The sequence below is a fragment of the Camelus ferus genome, chromosome 1 (genome assembly GCF_009834535.1).
Source record: "Camelus ferus isolate YT-003-E chromosome 1, BCGSAC_Cfer_1.0, whole genome shotgun sequence".
NCBI lineage: Eukaryota > Metazoa > Chordata > Mammalia > Artiodactyla > Camelidae > Camelus > Camelus ferus.
In genome coordinates, this window is record NC_045696.1 from 68,773,985 (window position 1) to 68,793,592 (window position 19,608).

The window sequence follows — 19,608 nt, forward strand, 5'->3', positions numbered from 1 at the left end:
GGACCACAGCTGGGTGTGACTAATCCATCTCATAGACTCCGATGTCCTGGTCTTGCCTGCATTATCATAACATTCAGTGCCTGCTTCTCAGGAGAGGTGTGGAGAGGATATTAACAAAGGAGAGTTTGTCTAGGAAAAATGTCAGGGATGAGTCCTATCCAATTCAGTCTTTTGAAGGGAGGGCTCAGGGGCATATAATCACAGTCTAACACATTGAAGAATGGTCTTGAGAAGAAGGAGTGATCAGGGTCATCCTGAGTGGCATAAAAGAGATAACTATGCTCAATGAGTAAAAATTACAAGGGCATACATTTCAGTTGAACATGAAAATTCTGTTCCTTTAATCAGAGGAGTCTAGTACGAAAGGTCCAGGTGTTGAGCTCCCTGTCACTGTAGGAATGTCAATAGATGTCTGAGCTCTACTACAGAAGATGTGAAGGAAACATCAGACAGGAGTTGTACTCAGTGACATTTAGTATCTTTTCCAACCCTAAGTTTTGATGAAATAATCTGGCTAACCAACTCATTTTATAAATGAGGAAACAGAGGTCCATGCTGGGAAGTGACCTGTTCAAGCTTCCAGAGGAAGCCTTTTCAGGGCCTGGTAGGTCCAGGCCCTCACACCCCAGTTGTGTGGTTTTTTCATGTCCATCAGGCCTTGCATTCTAGAGACTGGCCTCTCTTGACCAGACGTTTCTTTGTTTTCTCACCTACTCCTGTTGTTGCCCCCGACCAGGGAATGAATGCCCCAAGCTGCAGCCTCCTGTCCATGGGAAACTCGAGCCCACGCAAGCCAAGTACTCCTTCAAGGACCAGATGCTCATCAGCTGTGACACAGGCTACAAAGTGCTGAAGGTAAAAGGTCCTGCCGGGGGAGGGGGAACCTCCAGGCCAGAGAATTTCCCCAGAGCCTCCCGGGGCAGATGGGCTTCCACAGTTTGTGATGGTCCCACCACAGGATTTCCTAACTTCCCTGTAAACCTCCCAAATGTGCCAGAAATTCCAGTCTTCTGAAAATTCAGAGCGTGTGTCCCAGACTCTAACTTCTGAAAAGTAGCACAAAAATCAGAATCAGAATCAACAACCTTTACAAAGCTCATCAGGCTTATTGGGGGAACCTGGACAGAAGCAGAGCTTTTAAAAGGTGGCAGATGGGCCTTGCTCACTGTCTGAGACACAGTGGCTCTCCTAGGAATCACCTGATTAACTTAAAAACAAAAGCACCTCCCAGGCCCCACCTGAGATCAATTAAAGCAGAATCTCTGGGGCGGGGCCCAGTGACTTTTCCTGTTAAGTTGCCCAAGTGAGTCGGATGTGAACCAAGCTAGCGGGCCACTGCCCTCAAGGAACGGTCATCCAAGTAGGGCCCCCATCACAGCAGCCCATCACTTATTAGAAATGCAAAGTCTTGGTCCCTAGGCTAGACCCACTGATTCAGAAACTCTGGGGATGAGGCCCGGTGATCTCTGCAAAAAGTCCTCAGGGACTCAGGGATGCTGATGCTTAACTTGGGTTTGAGAGCTGCTGCTCTGAAAAAAGGAGTCGGGGGACAGGATTCTCCTCTTAGACGTTGCCCAAACCCCGTCTTGCACATCGTCCTGACGTCCCTGCAGAGTAGGAATGGAGAATATGAATTCAGCATCTATATTCGCCTTATCCTCAAGCCTTTGGAGGCCTATGGTTGGAAAAGCTCAGTCAAGGACAGCCAGATGTAGAGTCTGAACCGGCGTCCCTGGGAAACAACCACCAACCCCAGCCCTCCTCCCCACTCCTTCTTCGTGTTTCTTCCTAGGATAATGTGGAGATGGACACATTCCAGATCGAGTGTCTGAAGGACGGGACGTGGAGTAACAGGATTCCCACCTGTAAAAGTAAGAAAACACAGTTGGTTGATTACAAGGATAATGAGCTTCCAGTGCCGGGGGGATCGGAGCAGAGACCACATAAGGGGGGAGGAACCTGGTAGTTGCACCCTGAGAAGGATGGGGTGGGAATCCCACAGACACACTGAGGCTGGACGAAAAGCTAGTAATGTTTCTTTGAGCAACAAGATATTGGGATTCCAAAAGAAACTTCTTGCGGGTCCCAGTCTACTTTCTGAATACTAATTTTACCTCTGCCTCCAGACAAGCTGCCAAATTTGCAAAAGGAATGGCTTGTCTCCAGGTTTGAAACTAGCTCTAGCAATTCCTAATTCAGGAAACTATTTTAGCACCAGTGCCCGGAGCTGAGTGACCTTGCCAGTCTTGACGTGGTCGTGAGCCACGTCCACTAAGTCTTCTGTGCAGCTCATGAGTTAGGGCTGTTGGGTCAGCACGGTGGACCCGTGTGAGGTAGGGGGTGCAGCTCTGCACTGGTTCTTGGGACCCAGAGTTCTTGCCTTGTCTCTGCCCCTAACCCACCCAGTGACCATGGACAAGATCTTTCACCTTGGCTGTCATGTAAAGAGTTTGGACTAGCTTTAATATTCTAGAATATATCCCAGTGGTTCTGAAATAATGCAATCCATATAAATCACCTAGTGGACTTTGTAAAAAATACAAATCACCAGCCACCCCACCCCCCACCCCAGTGATTTCAATGCAAGACTTATAGGGACCACAATTTTAGCAAACTGATCTGTGGCAACAGCGATGAGAGGAGGTATGGTGATAGAGAAGAAGAAGAGAGGGAGGGAGGGAGGGAGGGAAGGAGGATTTACTTAAGAATGGAGAGGTGAGAAGTCAAGATTTAGGGTTGGACCCACCCAGCCCCATTTCATGACCTCATATGAACTTTGGAGTGCTGTCCTCTTCCTTTCTCCTAAATGGCTCAGGTCGTGTAGGCAGAAGGATCCACTCCTACTGCCCTGTGGGGACACTGTCAGGGTGGGGCTCCCTTGAGGCAAATCCCAGGCATAATTTTGGAGCAGAAAGTGTTTGTTTCTAATTTCCTTTTTTATGTGATGATGTGGCTGGAGTCAGAGCCCAGTGTGGGAAAGGGTGGGTTGGTGGGTGGCATTTTATGGCTTCAACAAAAAGTTTCAACATTTACTGGATGCCTGTGCAGAGGTCTACAGAGAATCAGATGGAAAAGACAAGGTCCAGACATTGAGGAACTCAAATACCAGCAGACACATCCGCCTCCTCCTCCAACACATAGTGCATGTGCCGTGCTGGGACTGAGTTCTAGGAGAGGCACTCTGCAGGACCCCGCAAGGGAGCGTTCTGAAGAGGAGGCAGAGGATGGGGGCTAGAGAGGGCAGGATGTGCTTTGGAGACAGGATGTTCTGGATTCAGATCCAGACTCTACCAGTTGAGTGTCCTGGAACAATTGACTCAGACTCCTTTGGCCTCAGTTTCCTGCATTCCTGATTGTTCTGAGGACTGAATTAATGTATACATCACATCTGTGGAGCACCAGAAATAAGTAAAAGCCCAATAAAATCTTGTTTCTTTCCTCCACCCAACCCCCTTGTTAGGAAGAGATTTGGTTTCTCTTATTCATGCTTTTGGAAAGTAGGAAACTTTAGTAATAATTTTTCCCCCTAATCAAACACACATACTTTTTATTGGAACAGAAGTGTTGATATAAAGCACGAATGATATTTGATGGTACCATTTTATGTGATGTATGTTAGTATACAAGAGAATGCCTATCATTTTGTACTAAAGAATAGAGGAATTTTTTTCTCCCTAACGTGACCTAGTTCTCCCAGCATAGCCTGGATCAGGACTACGAGAATCCCCACTCAGACACAGCGGGCATCTCTGCTCATTCACTGAGTAGATATTTATTGAGTATATCTATTCCAGGCATGTGTTGGATCCTGGGGGGGATGCAAAGAGGAACAGGCCTGAGAAGTTGAGAGTCCCCAGCGACTGTGGAGGAAGGGGTTAGGAACAGACATGAAGTGTGCGTGTGCAGTGAAGAAACTTGCCCTGGGACAGGAAGTGAGGATTATGGGTTGTGGTCCTGGTCCTGCCTCCACCTTGCTGTGGTGACCCCTGACAAGTCCCACTCCACTCCGATGCCACCTATCACATTAGGTGGACCAGATAAATGCAAAGCTCACTCCAGGGGCAGGATGGTATCTTCCTCGTGAGCCAGGATTTGTGACTGTGCAGATTCTCAGAATGGTACACATTCCACAATCCCAGACTGTCCTTCACACTGGCTGTATCTCAACTGTGCATTCTTAATCAATTCTGGTGGAGTGATTTCTGTTTCCTGCATGAACTGTTTCTGCTTTGCTTGCTAATTTTTCTCTTTCTCTTCTTTTTCTCTCTCCCTTCTTCTGTCTGCTTCCTTTCTCTGTACCTCCTGACCCCTCCCTGATCTTCACCACGGTGGCAGACATGGAAATGGATGTGGAGAGCGACCCTGAGTCAGAGCCAGTGACAGAGTGAATGACAAGACCCCACACAGTGCAGACATCCAGGAACGGACCACTCAGGAGACCCCTGGGTCCCAGAGCTACTCCATCCCTCCCCATCCTGCCAACACTCCATTTCCTATTTCAGTGCGGATTAGAATGGATGCTGAACAAGGCAACACAGGCTCAAGCAGTTGAAACTGCTGCATGTATGAGAGCAATCTTCCTTTGAGGGGTCACCCATCATTCAAACATTATGCTGGAAAGTAATGAAAAAACAATGTGGGATTTTTTTTTTTTAGGACTTCTATGTGGACTTTACTCTTCTCAAAGGGAAAATGGCTTTGGTTCCAGAGGCGCATGATTTAATATAAAATCACATGGTCTTAGGCGGACCAGGTCAAAGTAGGTCCTGGTTTCTAATCCACTTTACACTTTAAGCTTAAATGGACCAGAATGCCTGTGACTTTATGACTTTAGTGTTTGTACCCATTGCTACTTTCTTAAGAACCAAAAGAAGGTGAAACTAACAATAACTCGTGTAGCGTGGATTTTTAGGAAAGCCAGACATAGTCTCATGTTCCTTTTCCACTTATACCTAACACAGGGCTGAAATTCCATCATCAGAAGTTCTTTCCTCTGGGGCTGACAAATTTTGCGTTTCCAAAATTTCCCTGATTAAAGTTTTTCAAAAGATAGGCATCACACCTGAAAGCAGTGGTCCTCGGCTCTGGTGCCATGGGACATCACTGGGTCATAAATACTGGTGAGGAGAGGGCTGTGGAGGTGGGAATCTCTGCTTCAGCCTGAAAAGAATCTGGGTAGACTTAGCAGAGAACCCCTGCATAACATCGTGACTGCTCAGTCTGTTTGGTAATTAAATGGTCTCTTGATGAAGGAAAAATCCTGCCAAGTTGGACAATGAAAGGTCCAGAGACGGCAGGACCATCCTGGGGATGGAGTGCCCTTGAGAGAGGAGATGGGGCAATCACTAAAGATAGCATCAGTTGAGTCAATATTTTTAAGACCACGAATTGTAACAGGTCTTGTTCTCAGTGTGACAGAGGGGATCGTAATTTAAGCAAAAGATTTGATATGAGCCCGAATAATTGCAACACCAGGCAATGTAAGATACATGCATCCAAGAGAGATGAATAAAAGGCCTTGCAAGTAGAAATGAGGAAGCAGCCCTGTCCAATTAGAAGAATGAGAAAAGGCTTTCAAGAAGCAGCAGTGTTTGATCAAGGCCTGGAGGGCGGCCAGAGCATGAACCACAGGGTTTCCCGTGTGCAGAAAGCTGCAGCACAGGGAGAGGTCTGTGATGCTGGCGCACAAGCACCCCAGAGGGAGGGACAAAGATGAGGCTGGGGTCGGGGGCATCCCTGGGACCTGAGGGCCAAGTGAGCCAATTGTGCGTGGTTCCCTAGGCAGCCCAGGACTGTGCCAAAGCATCCTCAGGATGGCAGGTCAAGAAAGATGTGTCTGAAGGAAGATATATGGCAGCAAGTGGTGACAGCAGAGACAGGGTGTGGGTGGCACCTCCCATCCAAGAGAAGAGGAGAAAGAAAGGCCAAGGGAACGGGTAAAGGAAGAGGAGTTTGGTGCAGTGTGGAAGTGGTCAGAGGCACTTTAGAGAAAAGGATGGGGCCCTTTCTCAAGCTGAGAAGATAGACTAGTTGAGGAAGCAGGGTCCGGATCTAGCATCTTGGATTGTGTCAGGCAGAGCTCAAAGGCCTCTTGCAAAGGGAAGTTGTCCCTAGGCCCCGGAGAGACATGGCTCTTTGCCTGCCACTGTAGACTTGGGGAGAAGTTGCCCCTTCCCCACTCACTATACCCAAGCTGGAGTGACACTGTTTCCCATCATCTGTCACCCCTCTGTCTGGTTGTAAGACCAGCTTTATCCACAGGCAAAGTTACTTCTCTAGAGTGATGTGAAAGCAGGCCCTCAGTCCAGACAGTCCCTCTCCAGCAGTGCTGGCCACTCACAGGCTCCCAACAGCCTGACCACCTGGCCATGTCTAAGACTAGCCTGGCTGGAATTCCTCCACCTAGAACTAGGTATTAGGTCCTGAGGATAATTTGGGTAAAACAGACCAAAATGAAGGGAGACAAGAGTAATACAAAGATCTCGGCAGCAATCAATGGTGTTTCCTAAAAAAGGAAGAAAAATTTGCTTTGGGACTCAGCAGGAAAATACATTTAAAATTGTTTATAGCTTTAGATAGTATTATTACCTCTTGTTATTGGAGTGCTGACCCTTCCAGGCTTCCCCCCAGAGTAGAAGAGTGTCTCTACTTTTGGGTAATCAAAGCCAAAAGGAACAATTTGTCCAAGAGGATTGGGGGCCAGGAAACATCACTAACCAGTTCTCTTGGCTTTGGCCTTCCTTGTGGATAGGAGGTGCCTGCACTGATTCCCATCTGTCACCCCTCTCTTCCCCCCTGAAGGGCCTTGGAGTCATCTATAGTTTAAGTTAGGTAACTCTCTATTCAGTCAAAAAGATGAATTTGGAGTCCTAAAATTAGAAATCACAATTTATGAGTAGAATCTCAGGGGTGAGTTGTCTCTTCTGTTTCCCAAGGTGAGCAAGTAAAATTCAGGAGGAGAGAATCTCTGACTTTCGAATGCCATCCTCGGAAATTATCAATACTGACCACTAATGTTCACCCTTACACAGCTAATGTTGATTCTAGGCCATTTTCACTAGAGAACAGATCCTTAAGAATTGTCAGTCTGGTTTACTTACAAGAACACTGAGTTTAAAGTCAGATCTGGTTCTCTGACTGTAACTAACTGGGTGACCTTAGACAGTCAAGTCTCCTCCCTGAGCCCATCTATAAGTAAAGATGATGTTCTAGATTGCCTGACTTCAGGCTCCTTTCCAACTGTGAAGTTCTGTGATTCTTCAGTTCTGGCAGAGGTTTTGATCTAAGATTAGGATTTCCTTAGAAATGAGCACCATCCTCTGATGAAGGCCCCTAAAGAGATACTGACAAACTGGGTCCTCAGCCACTGACCTGACTCCCGGCAGACTGGTGCCGGCAACTCCCCTAAGACCTGGCTGGATAGGAAGGCTCTCTAAGACCACCTCTGAGGAGCAGGCATCTTTGGTCTTGCCCTACAGTCTGCTCCAATGTCCAGCCACCAACAACTGGAGAAAATGAGCAGGTGAAGACTAAAAGTTGGTCCAACCTGCCCCTCCTCCTGCCTTCTGTGCCTGCCGAGAACCAGCAGGGTGGGGCTACATACTTATGCAGGAGCTGGGTTTCTTTTTGTTTGTTTTGGGATTTTTTAATGCCAAGCTCCAGTGTGAGAACAATGACTGCTCTAACTCAGCATGTGGTTGGGGCTGGAAGAACTGAAGATTCTTTGGTTCATGTGAGCCAGAATTTTATCACTACGCCATGGGCTTCATGCTTGGGCAGAAGAGGATAAGAGGATTGCACAATAGAACTGGAAGTCAAGGAAAGGGGCCTGGTGGGGATCTGCTTGAATCTCAGCAGAACTGCCCCTGCCCTGGAATTGACAGCAGGCCAGGTGAGTTGACCACACAGTAGTACCATAATAGATAGGAGAGGCCCCAGATGCAGGGCCACTGTTTGCATGGACTATGACATTGCTCTCTGGAGTTGTGTGCAGTGTACAACCTGCACATCTGTATGGGACAGGCCCACCAGATGGCCCCAAGACGAGGAAAGGGTAATTGAGAGGCCTCACTCTCTTCTCTCTCAGTTGCAGACTGTGGAGCCCCGGCAGAGCTGGAAAATGGGCTGGTCACCTTTTCCACCAGGAACAACCTTACCACATACAAATCTGAGATCAGGTACTCCTGCCAGCAGCCCTACTACAAGATGCTGAACAGTATCACAGGTGAGCCCTCTGTGTTGAACCAGCCCCCTCCCACCTCACACACACTGGATCTCTGGGTTAGTCTGGGGGCGGAAACAGCCAGTTAATTGGCCACAGTTTGAGAGGAATTAGGAAGAGGAATACTTGGAGACATGCCTCCCCATTCCCTGCCTGAGGCCTGTATCCCAAGAGTTAGACTGCATGACACCCCAGTACCCACACAGACACACAGCCTCCAGCAGGGAAGGAACCCTCAAGGCCGATCAATTCTGCCTCCACTGCAGAATAGCGCTAAGAAAATTCTCCTAATTTCTCAAAGCCTCGAAGTCCTCCCTTCTGAAGGGAAATAGTGATGTAGCTCACAGAGCTGCTGTAAGCCTCATGAGATGGAGGACACGAGTGTGGTTTATAAAAGGTTTGTTAAGTGGAGAAACGGAGGCAGAGCAAGTGAACCAAGGGCCGCATGACTCATGATGAGAACTGCCTTCCAGGGGCTGGGCCGTGCCCCAACAGGCAGGAGTCAGATGGCTCAGAGCCTTGGAACCATACTGAAGAGAGTGCTGTTTATTTGTGAGGCGAATGGGGAGATGTTGGTGATTTTGAGCAGAGAAGAGACAAGGTCAGATTTCCATTTTAGAAAGATGCTTCAAGTTGCTGACACGACTGGCTTGGAGTGAACGGCATCAGAAAGGCTCTTTGAAGGACTTGCCATGACCCACAACAGAAGAGTTAAGAACCGAGATCACTCTTCCATGTGCTATAAATTAACTATATTTTCCTTCTTCAATCTTTTCCCACTCTCCCAGGTGTATATACCTGTTCTGCCCAAGGAGTCTGGATGAATGAAGTCCTAGGGAGAAGCCAGCCCACCTGCCTACCAGGTACCTCACCCTCAAGTTCTCTGCCTCAAGGTCTCCTATGCAAGGACCTCAGGCCACAGGTGCTCTGGCTGTTAATGGATGGAGGGATGGGGGCATGATGCTTCAATTGTTCTTTAAGAGAGATTTTCAGATGGTCAAGGGTCAGAAAAGCCCAGCCTCACACCTTCTCAAAACAACCAGCCTCTATATTCAGCCTATTCTATCACACCAGCAGCCTTCCTGCCTCCTCTCTCTGCAGTCGGCTTCCTTCCCACCAGATTTTTCATCCCACACAGCTGGTGTTTGCACCTGCTGTGTGCCAGGAAAAGGGAGAAGTAGGCACACTGTCCTTAAGCACTCACTGTGTTGTAATGGAGATGGACATCAGACAAATACCAAATGGCTATAGAACAGAGCAACAGGTTCTTCCACAGAGCAATGTGTTCAAGCCTTGGTGACTGCTGCCTCCCCGACCTTGCCTACTGACCCCCATCTTAAAATGAGAAAAGAGTTTTGTGGTAATAGGAAGTGTCCCTATGCGTGCAGACTTGGGGGATATTTTATGGACATTTGTGTTAGCATTAAAAGTCTGGATAACTTGCATCACAGTCATACTGTACACACATATTCAAATTGACTTAGAGAAGTTTAGCCCCAAGTGCATACTATAGGGTTAAATAGATACCTAACAATAAATTAAATTTAATATTCACAACACAGAAATTTACACTTAAAAAAGTAAGAATAGCACTGATTGACAGGTACAGTCATTCAAGATGGCACTGAGGAGCAGCACTGATCTGCCATTTGCTTGAACAGCAGGAGCTTTGCAGTATGATTAGGTGTTGGGTGACATTCGTATTTTACTGAATTAGAGTGTTGGGTAAACTGAGATAGTGTATTATTTGAATGCACATTTTAGTACCCTCAATATTCACTCAGTAGGCTTCCAGATGTTAGACATTAAAATGGAAAGGTTAGGGAGCCGTCTACTATTGTCCTTGAGAACTGAAGTAAGTGTTAGCATTTGGGCATCAGTTTTGGCCATCACAGGTACTAGGAGATCCCAGAGAAGGAAGAAGTCACTGCACATGGTTGTCTGGGAGTAGAGAGATGGGGGCTGGTTAGGAAGATTTTGCTTAGGAGGGCTTTATGCCTAAGAAAGAACTAAAAGAACTCATGAGGAGCTGGAGCAGGGAACAGGTCAACCCATCCATGCTCTGCTGATCCCCAGCCTCTCATTTGGGCTTAGCCAGGAGCATACCCTAGGGCCACAGCTGGGGAAGCCTCAGAGAAGATAGGAATGGTGGAACTGAGGCAAACTGGAGATCAAATCCCCATTTTGCTAAAATACTATGTGGACCATAGAAGACAGCACTGCAGGTAGATTCCGTCTTGGGCAGCCATGTTGTGACCTCTGGAAGGGGGTGAGGCACTGAGCTGGGAGTCAGGAGCCTGGGTCCTAGTCCTGGTGTTGTCTTTCCTAATTGTGATCTTTGGTAAGTAAGCTCACCTCTCTGGGGCTAGGGTTTCATACCTCAGAAGTGAGGGAGCAGGACCAGGTGATCCATGACATTCCGGGACTCTTTGGTCATCATCATGTAGATTCATACAAAGCATCTCGTATGCAAGGAGCCGTGAAACTATTTTAACACCTGGTGGTCAGCAGAACATGGTGCATCATTGGACTAGGCCAGAGAATTCTAAATTCCCTCCCCCTAAAACACTGAGATTGAACCCAGAAGCAAGCCAAAATGGAGAAAGCCATTTCATCTAGCATAATAATGTCCACCTTACCAAGGAAACTGTTAAGCGTATATTATTTGCCCCTTATTTTACACATGAGAAAACTAAGGATCAGGGAAGTATAATAATTTGTCCAGAGTTACCTACAGAAAGTTAGAGGTGGAACTGGAAGGTGAACTCAAGGCTTTTGATGTCAACAAAAGCAATGCCGAGCCATTCTTGACTCTGCCATCCTTATGAACCCAGTATTCTAAAATATCACATTTTTGCTTGTAGAGCCCTCCCTCAGTGCCTCCAGTCTTCTAGGGCCCGAATCTGACTTCAGCACAGCTGAAGCTAGTATTTCAGGGAGATTCCTTTGTCCCAGGAAAGACGGGATGGAGAATGGTAGCAGCCAAAAAGAATGGCCCCACTTCAGTGGGCTCTCTCAAAGTCTTGCTGGATCATTCAACTTCTTGAAAAGAGTGTATCAAGAAGAAAAACAGACTTTAGTGGGAAAAAATGAAGCTAGAGTCAGAAGAAATGGGCTCCATTGCTGGCTCTGCCACTAATAATTTTGAGTTTGTCATGTGCCTTCTCTGAACCTCAGTTTCTCCATCTGTAAATCGGCTGTTCTTCAAGTTTCCCCAGCTCTGACATTCTGTGACCTGGGGTACGCTCTGGCATCTTGGTTGGAAAAAGGCATCATTCAGCTCTGGCTTTCTTGTGTCCATGGACTGAGCCACAGGCATACTGCTTACCAGATGACGGCCTTTCATCACTAAATGAGTTTACATGCAGGGCTAGTCACAGACTTGCCTTGAGATGTCTTTGTAGGCTGCTACTTATTATTGGGAGTCTGGCCTTCAACTCTTAAAGGCCAGGCCACAAACTGTTAGCAACAATGAGCTCACATCTGGCCTGGGGTGAACAGCAGGGTGCTTCAGGATCACGAAAGAAGCATTTGGCATCAGGAAGAAGAGGATCTGAAAAGCATTAGGTTGCTAAAAGCCTGACCTCTCAAAGTTGCCAAGAAAACTCAAATGCTCCTTGGCCTTTAAAGGATCTTTGAAAGTATCCAGGGCCAAGGAGTGTAGCCTGGCAATTTGCAACCTAATGCGTGGTTAGGAGGAGGTCCACGCTCACACGAGGCTTACATCCCAGACATAAGCACTCTGCTGGGAGGAATCCATGTGAGCTTGTTCCTAGCAGTAGGGGGGCTGGTACTGAAGACCCTCTGCCCATGGGCCAAAGGCGTTTGGCTGCAGGAGGCTGGTGGTACATGTGCATGCTCGGGGTACAACTTGGTGGAACGAAGTTTGATCAGACCCTTCTTCTTCTCTTGAAGGTACTACTGGGTTCCTGGGTGCAATGATGGGTGGCTCAGAACAGAGCCCATGCATCATTGCTTGTAGATTATGCCACCCCACCTTTCCCTAACATTGGATGCCCAGGGCATCCCTTCACAGTATGAGTTCTTTAGGCTGGAGAAGAAAAGGTTAGTGGGCCCATGACCATGGTCTTCATATGTAATGAGGCACTGTTGGGTACAGGATAAGACGTTGATCTTAGAATCTAGTTAAGTCCCTACTACTCAACTTAACAGTCACGTGACCTTGGGCTAATCATTTAACCTCTGGGAGAGTTTTACTCGCCTGTAAAATGGGGGTAGTCAGGGCAAATGAAATAAAAATCAAAGGAATTTGAAATTTGAAGGATCCTTGGAGATCGTCTTGACCAGCTGTCTCGTTTAGCAAATCAAAAATTGAGATCCAGAAAAGGAAATTTGCTTACCCAGAATCACACAGGACAGAGGAGAGCAGTCAAGTCAAGGCCCCAGGTGTCTTAGGCCGAGTCCAGAGTTTGTTGTAACCTGCTAGACAGTCTTTTCATTTCCTTCCATCTCTCAAAGCTGATAGCCTATGGTTTTCAGAAGTTTTCTAAGTGCCCACAGAGTGGACCACTTCTGGGTTCTGAGATGTCTTTCTAGGGAAGATAGGCAAAGTGACCACTGCTAGATATAGGTCTGGCTAAAGATGGTCCATGCACAAGTGATCTTGGCTGCAATGGTTCAGGATGGTGAAGGCCCACATATAAAATGATCTGGTCCATAGATGTCCTTGGCTACAGATCTACAGATGGGCCAGACTAGAAAGACTTAGGCCAAAGATGACCCCTCAGAGCTTTCCCAGGCTAGCATGGCCCCGTGGTGTAGAGTAGGGTCTGTGGTGGCATAATCTACAGTGGATGGATGTGAATTACTTTCAGTGGCTCTTTTCACCTGGCTGAGCTGACCAGTCTCTGTCTCCTATTCCTGCTCCCTCCTTACAGTGTGTGGTCAGCCCTCCCGCTCCCTGCCAAATCTGGTCAAGCGGATCATCGGAGGTCGGAACGCCGAGCCCGGCCTCTTCCCCTGGCAGGCCCTGATCGTGGTGGAGGACACCTCAAGGGTACCAAACGACAAGTGGTTTGGGAGCGGGGCCCTGCTCTCTGAGTCCTGGATCCTCACAGCAGCCCACGTGCTGCGCTCCCAGCGCAGAGACAACACGGTGACACCAGTCTCCAAGGACCACGTCACTGTCTACCTGGGCCTGCATGACGTGCGGGACAAATCGGGGGCTGTCAACAGCTCAGCTGCCCGAGTGGTGCTCCACCCAGACTTCGACATCCAGAACTACAACCACGACATTGCTCTGGTGCAGCTGCGGGAGCCTGTGCCCCTGGGGCCCCACGTCATGCCCATCTGCCTGCCACGACCCGAGCCCGAAGGCCCGGCGCCCCATGTACTGGGCCTGGTAGCTGGCTGGGGCATCTCCAATCCTAACGTGACGGTGGACGAGATCATCAGCAGCGGCACGCGGACCTTGTCGGACGTGCTACAGTACGTCAAGTTGCCCGTGGTGCCGCACGCCGAGTGCAAGACCAGCTATGAGTCCCGGTCAGGCAACTACAGTGTCACAGAGAACATGTTCTGCGCCGGCTACTACGAGGGCGGCAAGGACACATGTCTGGGGGACAGCGGTGGGGCCTTTGTCATCCTCGACGACTCTAGCAAGCACTGGGTGGCCCAAGGCCTGGTGTCCTGGGGGGGCCCCGAAGAATGTGGCAGCAAGCAGGTGTATGGGGTCTACACTAAGGTCTCCAACTACGTGGACTGGGTGTGGGAGCAGATGGGCACCCCGCAGGGTGTCGGGGAGCTCCAGGTGGAACGGTGAGCTGCCTGACTTCCTCAGGGCCGCCTGTCCTGCCCAACCCAAGCAAGGCTGCACCACACACTCCCGAAAGCACCCTCCTTGTTACTCAGCAGACCAAATGGGACAGAACACACTGCTCCCACCTTCCCAAGGCAGCCCCCAGGACTCCAAGAGGCAGCAGTGTGATACAGGAAAAAGGTTCTACACAGGAGACCTAGGTCCCGGTCCTGGGCGAGTCCCTTCCCCTCTCCCAGCCTCACTCTCCCTGTAGAACAGCGAGGAGCTAGGCTGGGGGCAGTCCCACCACTCCTCTCTAGAGTGCTTACCCCAGGGACCTCGTTCACTCCATTCACTTGTCAGACTCCTTGGCCCCACGGTGGGTGTAACTGAGCTTGGACCTGACTGTTAGAGAATGTCTCCTTGCCTTGAGCTGAAGTCCGAGACCATGTATTTTCCCAGCTCTGGCTTCTGGGCACAGTCTAATCCCTTTTCTGGCAGAGAGCCGCTCAGGTCTGGGGAGACAGGGGTTGCACCCCCAGAAGCCTTGCAGGACTTTCATCCCTGGGGTTCTTCTCCCCACGGCTCCTTGCAGTCCAAGCCTTATCTCTTATATTCCCTGTTAAAGGAATTTCAAAGGACAAGGAGAAAGCTGGGAAGCCCTGTGGTGACTGTAGGGAGAAGAGCAGTGGGAGGCTCCCCCACCCCGTTAAATTCCTGCCGTCAACTCAGAACCACCTTTTGGGCACATACGTCACTCTCAAATACCAGCTGACAAAATGGGGCGTCCACACCTGACACTCCAGACAAGCACAGAGCAACCTTCCAGCCTTGAAATGTAGCATCTGAAAGACCACCTCAGCCCCAGCCCCAGGCATGGAGACTGAACTGGATCACTTGGAGAAAGAGAAGGCCCATGCTGTGCCCCGCCGTGCTTCTGGGCAGGGAAACAGAACAAAGGCGGGCTCCGGATGTAGGAGTGGCCCAATCCCACCGCACTGCCCAGCGTGCCTGAATCTGGGCTTTCCAGAGAGTGCACCCAGGATGGACGTGCAGAGGGATCCACTTCTCTGGTTTCCAGGGGCCAGAGTCAAGGGAAGCCGAGACTTGCCCATGAAAGGCAATGAGAAGACACAGAGAGACAAGAGTCCTGGGTTCTAGCCACAGCTCTTTCCCCAGCTGGCTGTGTAACCTTTGACAAATCAGTTTCCCTCTCTGGGCTTCAGTTTCCCCATCTGTCAAAGGATCCCCTCAGGATCCTTCCAGCTCCAGTGTTCAGCTCTTCCGTTGCCAGCAGCCTCTCCCTGGACCTCAGACAGGGCTAATCGTCCTCCTCCCGGAGCTCTCTCTTCAGGGGACTCTCCATCAGAGAAAGGCAGCCAGAGAAAGCCCTGAGAGGAATTCCAAGAGAACAATTGGGAAGCATCCACTTTTCCAACCGGGTCCTGAAAGCACACTCCTATGTCTATGAACAGTGCATGTAGATGATGCTATATTTTGTATGTTTTATATCACAAGCTTCACTCCTCTGTAAGGTGCCTCTGCACTCCGGTTCTCCTGTCCAGGGGACTAAAGTGGAAATAAACCTTCAGTGGATAACCAACAGCCTGTGTTTTGGTGTCTGGTTATTTTTGATGTTTGTTTGCTTTGACCTTTTGAAGAAAATCTGGACCCTCATTAAGCCCAAATCTCTCCCATTGCAGAAATAGTACAATTTTTGTCACCTGGACATCATCCAAGAAAGGGTGATGAGGAGTGGAGTGGTTATGGGCGTGTGTCCTCTTCGAGGCTGCCCATTCCGTCATGGAAGTGCCAGCCATTTAAGCCCTTGACTCCAGAGAGCTCAAACTAGCATGCAATGCAAGGTCATGGGCATCTAGGTCTCACACAGGCAAAGAGAGCTCAACGTCGTCAGAGTGGAGATGGCAGTATGATGGGACCTTGAGGACAGAGAGGTTCATACAGATGAAGGGGATCTGGGTAGCTCTGCAGAGAGGTTGCAAAGAACGCCCCGGGAGATGGGAGGGGAGGGGCAGAGGGGACAGCGATCAAGCAGGAAAGTGTACCCTGAGTAGAGTGGGAGCAGTGGGGATGAGGGAGAGTGGGCAGTCTTGAAGGTCATCCTCTATTTGTGCTCCTTCCTATAACCAGTAATTCTCTAATTTGGGGCATATCGGAATCACCTGGGGTGTTTAAAAATGCAGATTCCTGGGTCTCACCCATGGGAAATTCTGAATCAGCAGGCCTGAGGGTGGGCAGCTTACTGTGGAAAGTGAAGGGCTTAGAGGGACGGAACTGAGCTAGAGAGAGCGGCCAGGAAATTACTGCAACCATTCTGGACAGAGGTGGTGAAGACCCACCAGACCTAGGACATGACAGTGCAGATGTGGGGGTGGGGAAGTTTGAAAACATGTAAGTGTATTCAGCAGGGTTTGATGTAGTGGCATCGTGTGAAATAGTGCAGACACAGAGGTGTGGGGTGACACAAACTAACGTGTTAGTGACGGCTCCCCATGGGATGTGCTCTTGGTTTGCCTTTGTTTGAGGTTTTTATTGAAATGAAAATGTCATGGTTTTTACACTCTTGAGAACTAAGGAAATCCTGCATTATGCTTTATACTTCATATGTAGCTGGTTTCAAAGATTATCATGTCTTGTGTTCTGTTACATTTCAGATTTTTACTTTCTTCTAGATATTTGGATTTTATGTTGTGACATACTGAGACACTGAGGCGTCATGAGGTTGCATGGAGAGCACATTATGACATGGAGGGGAGCAGACACATTACTTTCTGCTGCTTCTGGTGATTTTTTACCAGTTTAGTGGCTGATTGGATATGGGAGTTGAAGAAAGAGGAGGCAATAAGGATGCGTTCTGTACAGACATTAACAGACATCTGGAATAATGAAGGGAAGAAGGTTGGTGGAGGGTGGAGACCAGGGCTTGGTTTTGCTGTCTTTGAAGAGTTCACGAGTAATCCAGCTGGAGGCGGAAGGAAGGACTGCTTCAGAGGAGAGAACAAGTCAGAAACACTAATCTGAAATTCATCAGGGTCTAAGTGTATGATGGCACAGGAGGAGATGGCATTTTGCAGAAAAGGAAAGGGAGCTGAGGACTGAACAAGGGGAACACCAACATGGAAAGCATGGAGAGAAGAAGAGAAACCCCAAGAAAGAGAGAAAAAAGAGGAATCGGAAACACAGGAAGGGAAGCGCTTCAGAAGCCAAGGAGGGAAAGTGTCAAGAGGGATGAAGTTGTCAGCAGTGCAAATGACCCAAGGTGGTCCAGAGGACACCTCCAGCCTGGACTTCCTTGGGCGCAGGGACTCGGTCTCTACTGTCAACTTTGAGATAAGATCCAAAGAGTAGGCCTGCGTTCATGTTGAAGTCCCTAACCCCCTCTCCCTCTTCCTTCATACTCCTTGTCCTTAATCTTCCTCCTCCTCCAGCTTTTCCTCCTCCTTTACCTCTTCCTACTGCTCCTCCTTTATTTTTCCCACTTCTCTCTCTCTCCCCCTCCCTGTCTCTCTCTCTTCCCCACCATCTGCCCCCCACTCTCCCTCACCCTCCCTTCTTTTCTCTGTTCCTCTCTCTACCCTTCTCCTAGGTTTTATGTCTTTCCTGAGGCAGCACACTGCTCTTACAGCCTCCTTTCTCTATGGCTTATATGCTCAGCTCCCTGGGTTTTGCTTCCTTGAAACCTACAAATCTTTTCTTCTTACCATAGAGCCTGACTCTTCCAATGAAAAGTGTATTTCCAGACTTTGTCTTCTGCTTTGCTCTTTCAAAAGTCAAAGCTGTATCTAGCCTCATCTGAAACAATGGATGCTCCAGCTTTAATAGTGGGTGACCACAAGGCAAGGAGAATTCCTAGAGATGAAGAATGTATGAGATGAGATTTCAGAACTGGTATCTTCCTGTACATGTAAATATAACCATCGAAGTTCCATTTGTGGGCCCAGAGCCATCCTATCTCCATCTGTGATTATGGCTCTATTAAATATTCAAGCGGCCACGTTATTTCCAAGTCTGTGCAGCGCATGGCACTTTCTTCTTTTGAATCCATCTCCAAAGGACAGGGAATAATGTGGGTATTGATTGTCAACTTCTCTTTCCAAAATCTTGACTATGGAAGAGAGGAGAGGGAAAGATTGTGGAGTGAATGAGAAGCAGGGAAAGTGGAGATTTGATTTTAAGGATGAGAAGTCTTGACCATGTTTTGGAGGCATAAACAAAGGAGAGTTGCAATATGGAGGAGAGGGTAAGAATCTCCAAAGCCAGATCCCCATGAATTTGGAAATGAGGAGATCGATAACCCAGAATTAGTTCTGAAGAGAAGAAAGTTCACAGAAGGAGCAAATGGAGAGGAGGATGGGTGGGGGAGTTCCCACCCCATGGGCTCTGAGTATCTGAGGGAATGGGGACAGGATATTAACTTGAGGCAGCTGGCTGAGGGCACTGGAATGATGATGCTGGGAGATGCTGGAGATTCAGTCAAGGTTGCAAACCATTCATCTATGATTTTCCCCAGCCCCATTCAGCAGCCTGGTGATAGCCCCAAAGAAGGCAAATGACTGCCTGGATCCAGGAGCTTGGGGTATGAGTGCTCTGGGAGTCATGTAGCGAGAGTTAGTGGTGCTGGCCAGAGTTGGGAAAGCCCAGAGTAGAAATCAGGAGTCCTAGAGTTAAGAGTGTTGCCACTAACTTATGGAGTAACTTTTGGGAAGTCAGTTCTCTTCTCTAGGCCTCAGCTTCTTTAACTGCTTGATGAGAGAGACAGACTAGATGGTCCCCAAGGGCTGTTTACCTGTAAGGTCCTATGTGTCTGTGTCTACGAATCCAAGCCAGTGGAAGCAGAGTATGGAGCAGTCAGACACTTGTTGTGGGGATCTTCAATCTCCCCCACCCCCAGGTCATGAGGAAGAGCTTCTCCAGGGAGGAAAGATCCCTGTGGATAGAGAATGAAAATTCTTTATTAGTCAGGACTCTTCCATTTATCTGTCAGAAACCCAACATAAACAGCTTAAGGGGAAAAAAAGAGAGAATTACAGATTCACATAGCTGAAAAGTCCATACCAAAAGGCTTCAGGTGTGGTTAGATCAAGGGGCTCAAAAATCAGGATACAGCTCAAAAATCAGGATGCAGTCTATCTCTTGCTTCACTCCTTATCTTCTATTTCCACTTTTTTTTTTTCTGTTAGTAGTATTTTTCTCAGCAAACTTTCCATGAAGTGATCATTGGCAGATCTGGGCATATAGCCAGCAGTTTGACTCCTCCAGAAGAGAAAGACCTTCTAGCAAAATTCCCAAGGCAGACTTTCACTGGCCTGGCAGGGTTACATTCCCATCTCTGTGCAATCACTGTGACCAGAGTAAAAGAGGCTTTCATTAGGTCTGGGTCACATTCCTACCCCTAGAACCAGAGGTAAGATCACTGCAACTCAGGCTATATGGACTAGAAATGGGGGAAGAGCGGACCCCAGAGGAAAATTGGGGTGCTGCTACTAAAAGGGGCAATGGGTGCTGGGAGATCAAAAATGACAGATGTTCCTAACAGAGGGTGATGACCTGGCAGCTCTGGCAAAGGGCAAGATGGAGCCCAGAGTGTGATCTGTCCCTCCCTCCCTTG

At 48.5% G+C, this 19,608-nt stretch overlaps 1 protein-coding gene across 5 annotated transcripts in view; it reads left to right on the forward strand.

The window, feature by feature from the left end:
* Nucleotides 1-19,608, forward strand: part of MASP1 (mannan binding lectin serine peptidase 1) — a 65,083-nt gene that overhangs the window by 34,171 nt on the left and 11,304 nt on the right. For 2 of the 5 annotated variants that reach the window (XM_032482480.1, XM_006188848.3), the window contains 5 exons: nucleotides 737-855; nucleotides 1,793-1,871; nucleotides 8,087-8,224; nucleotides 9,010-9,084; nucleotides 13,120-15,584. In XM_032482480.1, the coding sequence (XP_032338371.1) occupies nucleotides 737-855; nucleotides 1,793-1,871; nucleotides 8,087-8,224; nucleotides 9,010-9,084; nucleotides 13,120-14,003 (1,295 nt within the window). In that variant the 3' untranslated portion in view covers nucleotides 14,004-15,584. Of the gene's footprint in view, nucleotides 1-736; nucleotides 856-1,792; nucleotides 1,872-4,335; nucleotides 7,753-8,086; nucleotides 8,225-9,009; nucleotides 9,085-13,119; nucleotides 15,585-19,608 lie in introns of those variants that run through there. The other 3 variants (XM_032482491.1, XM_032482498.1, XM_006188850.3) reach the window with 3 other exon arrangements.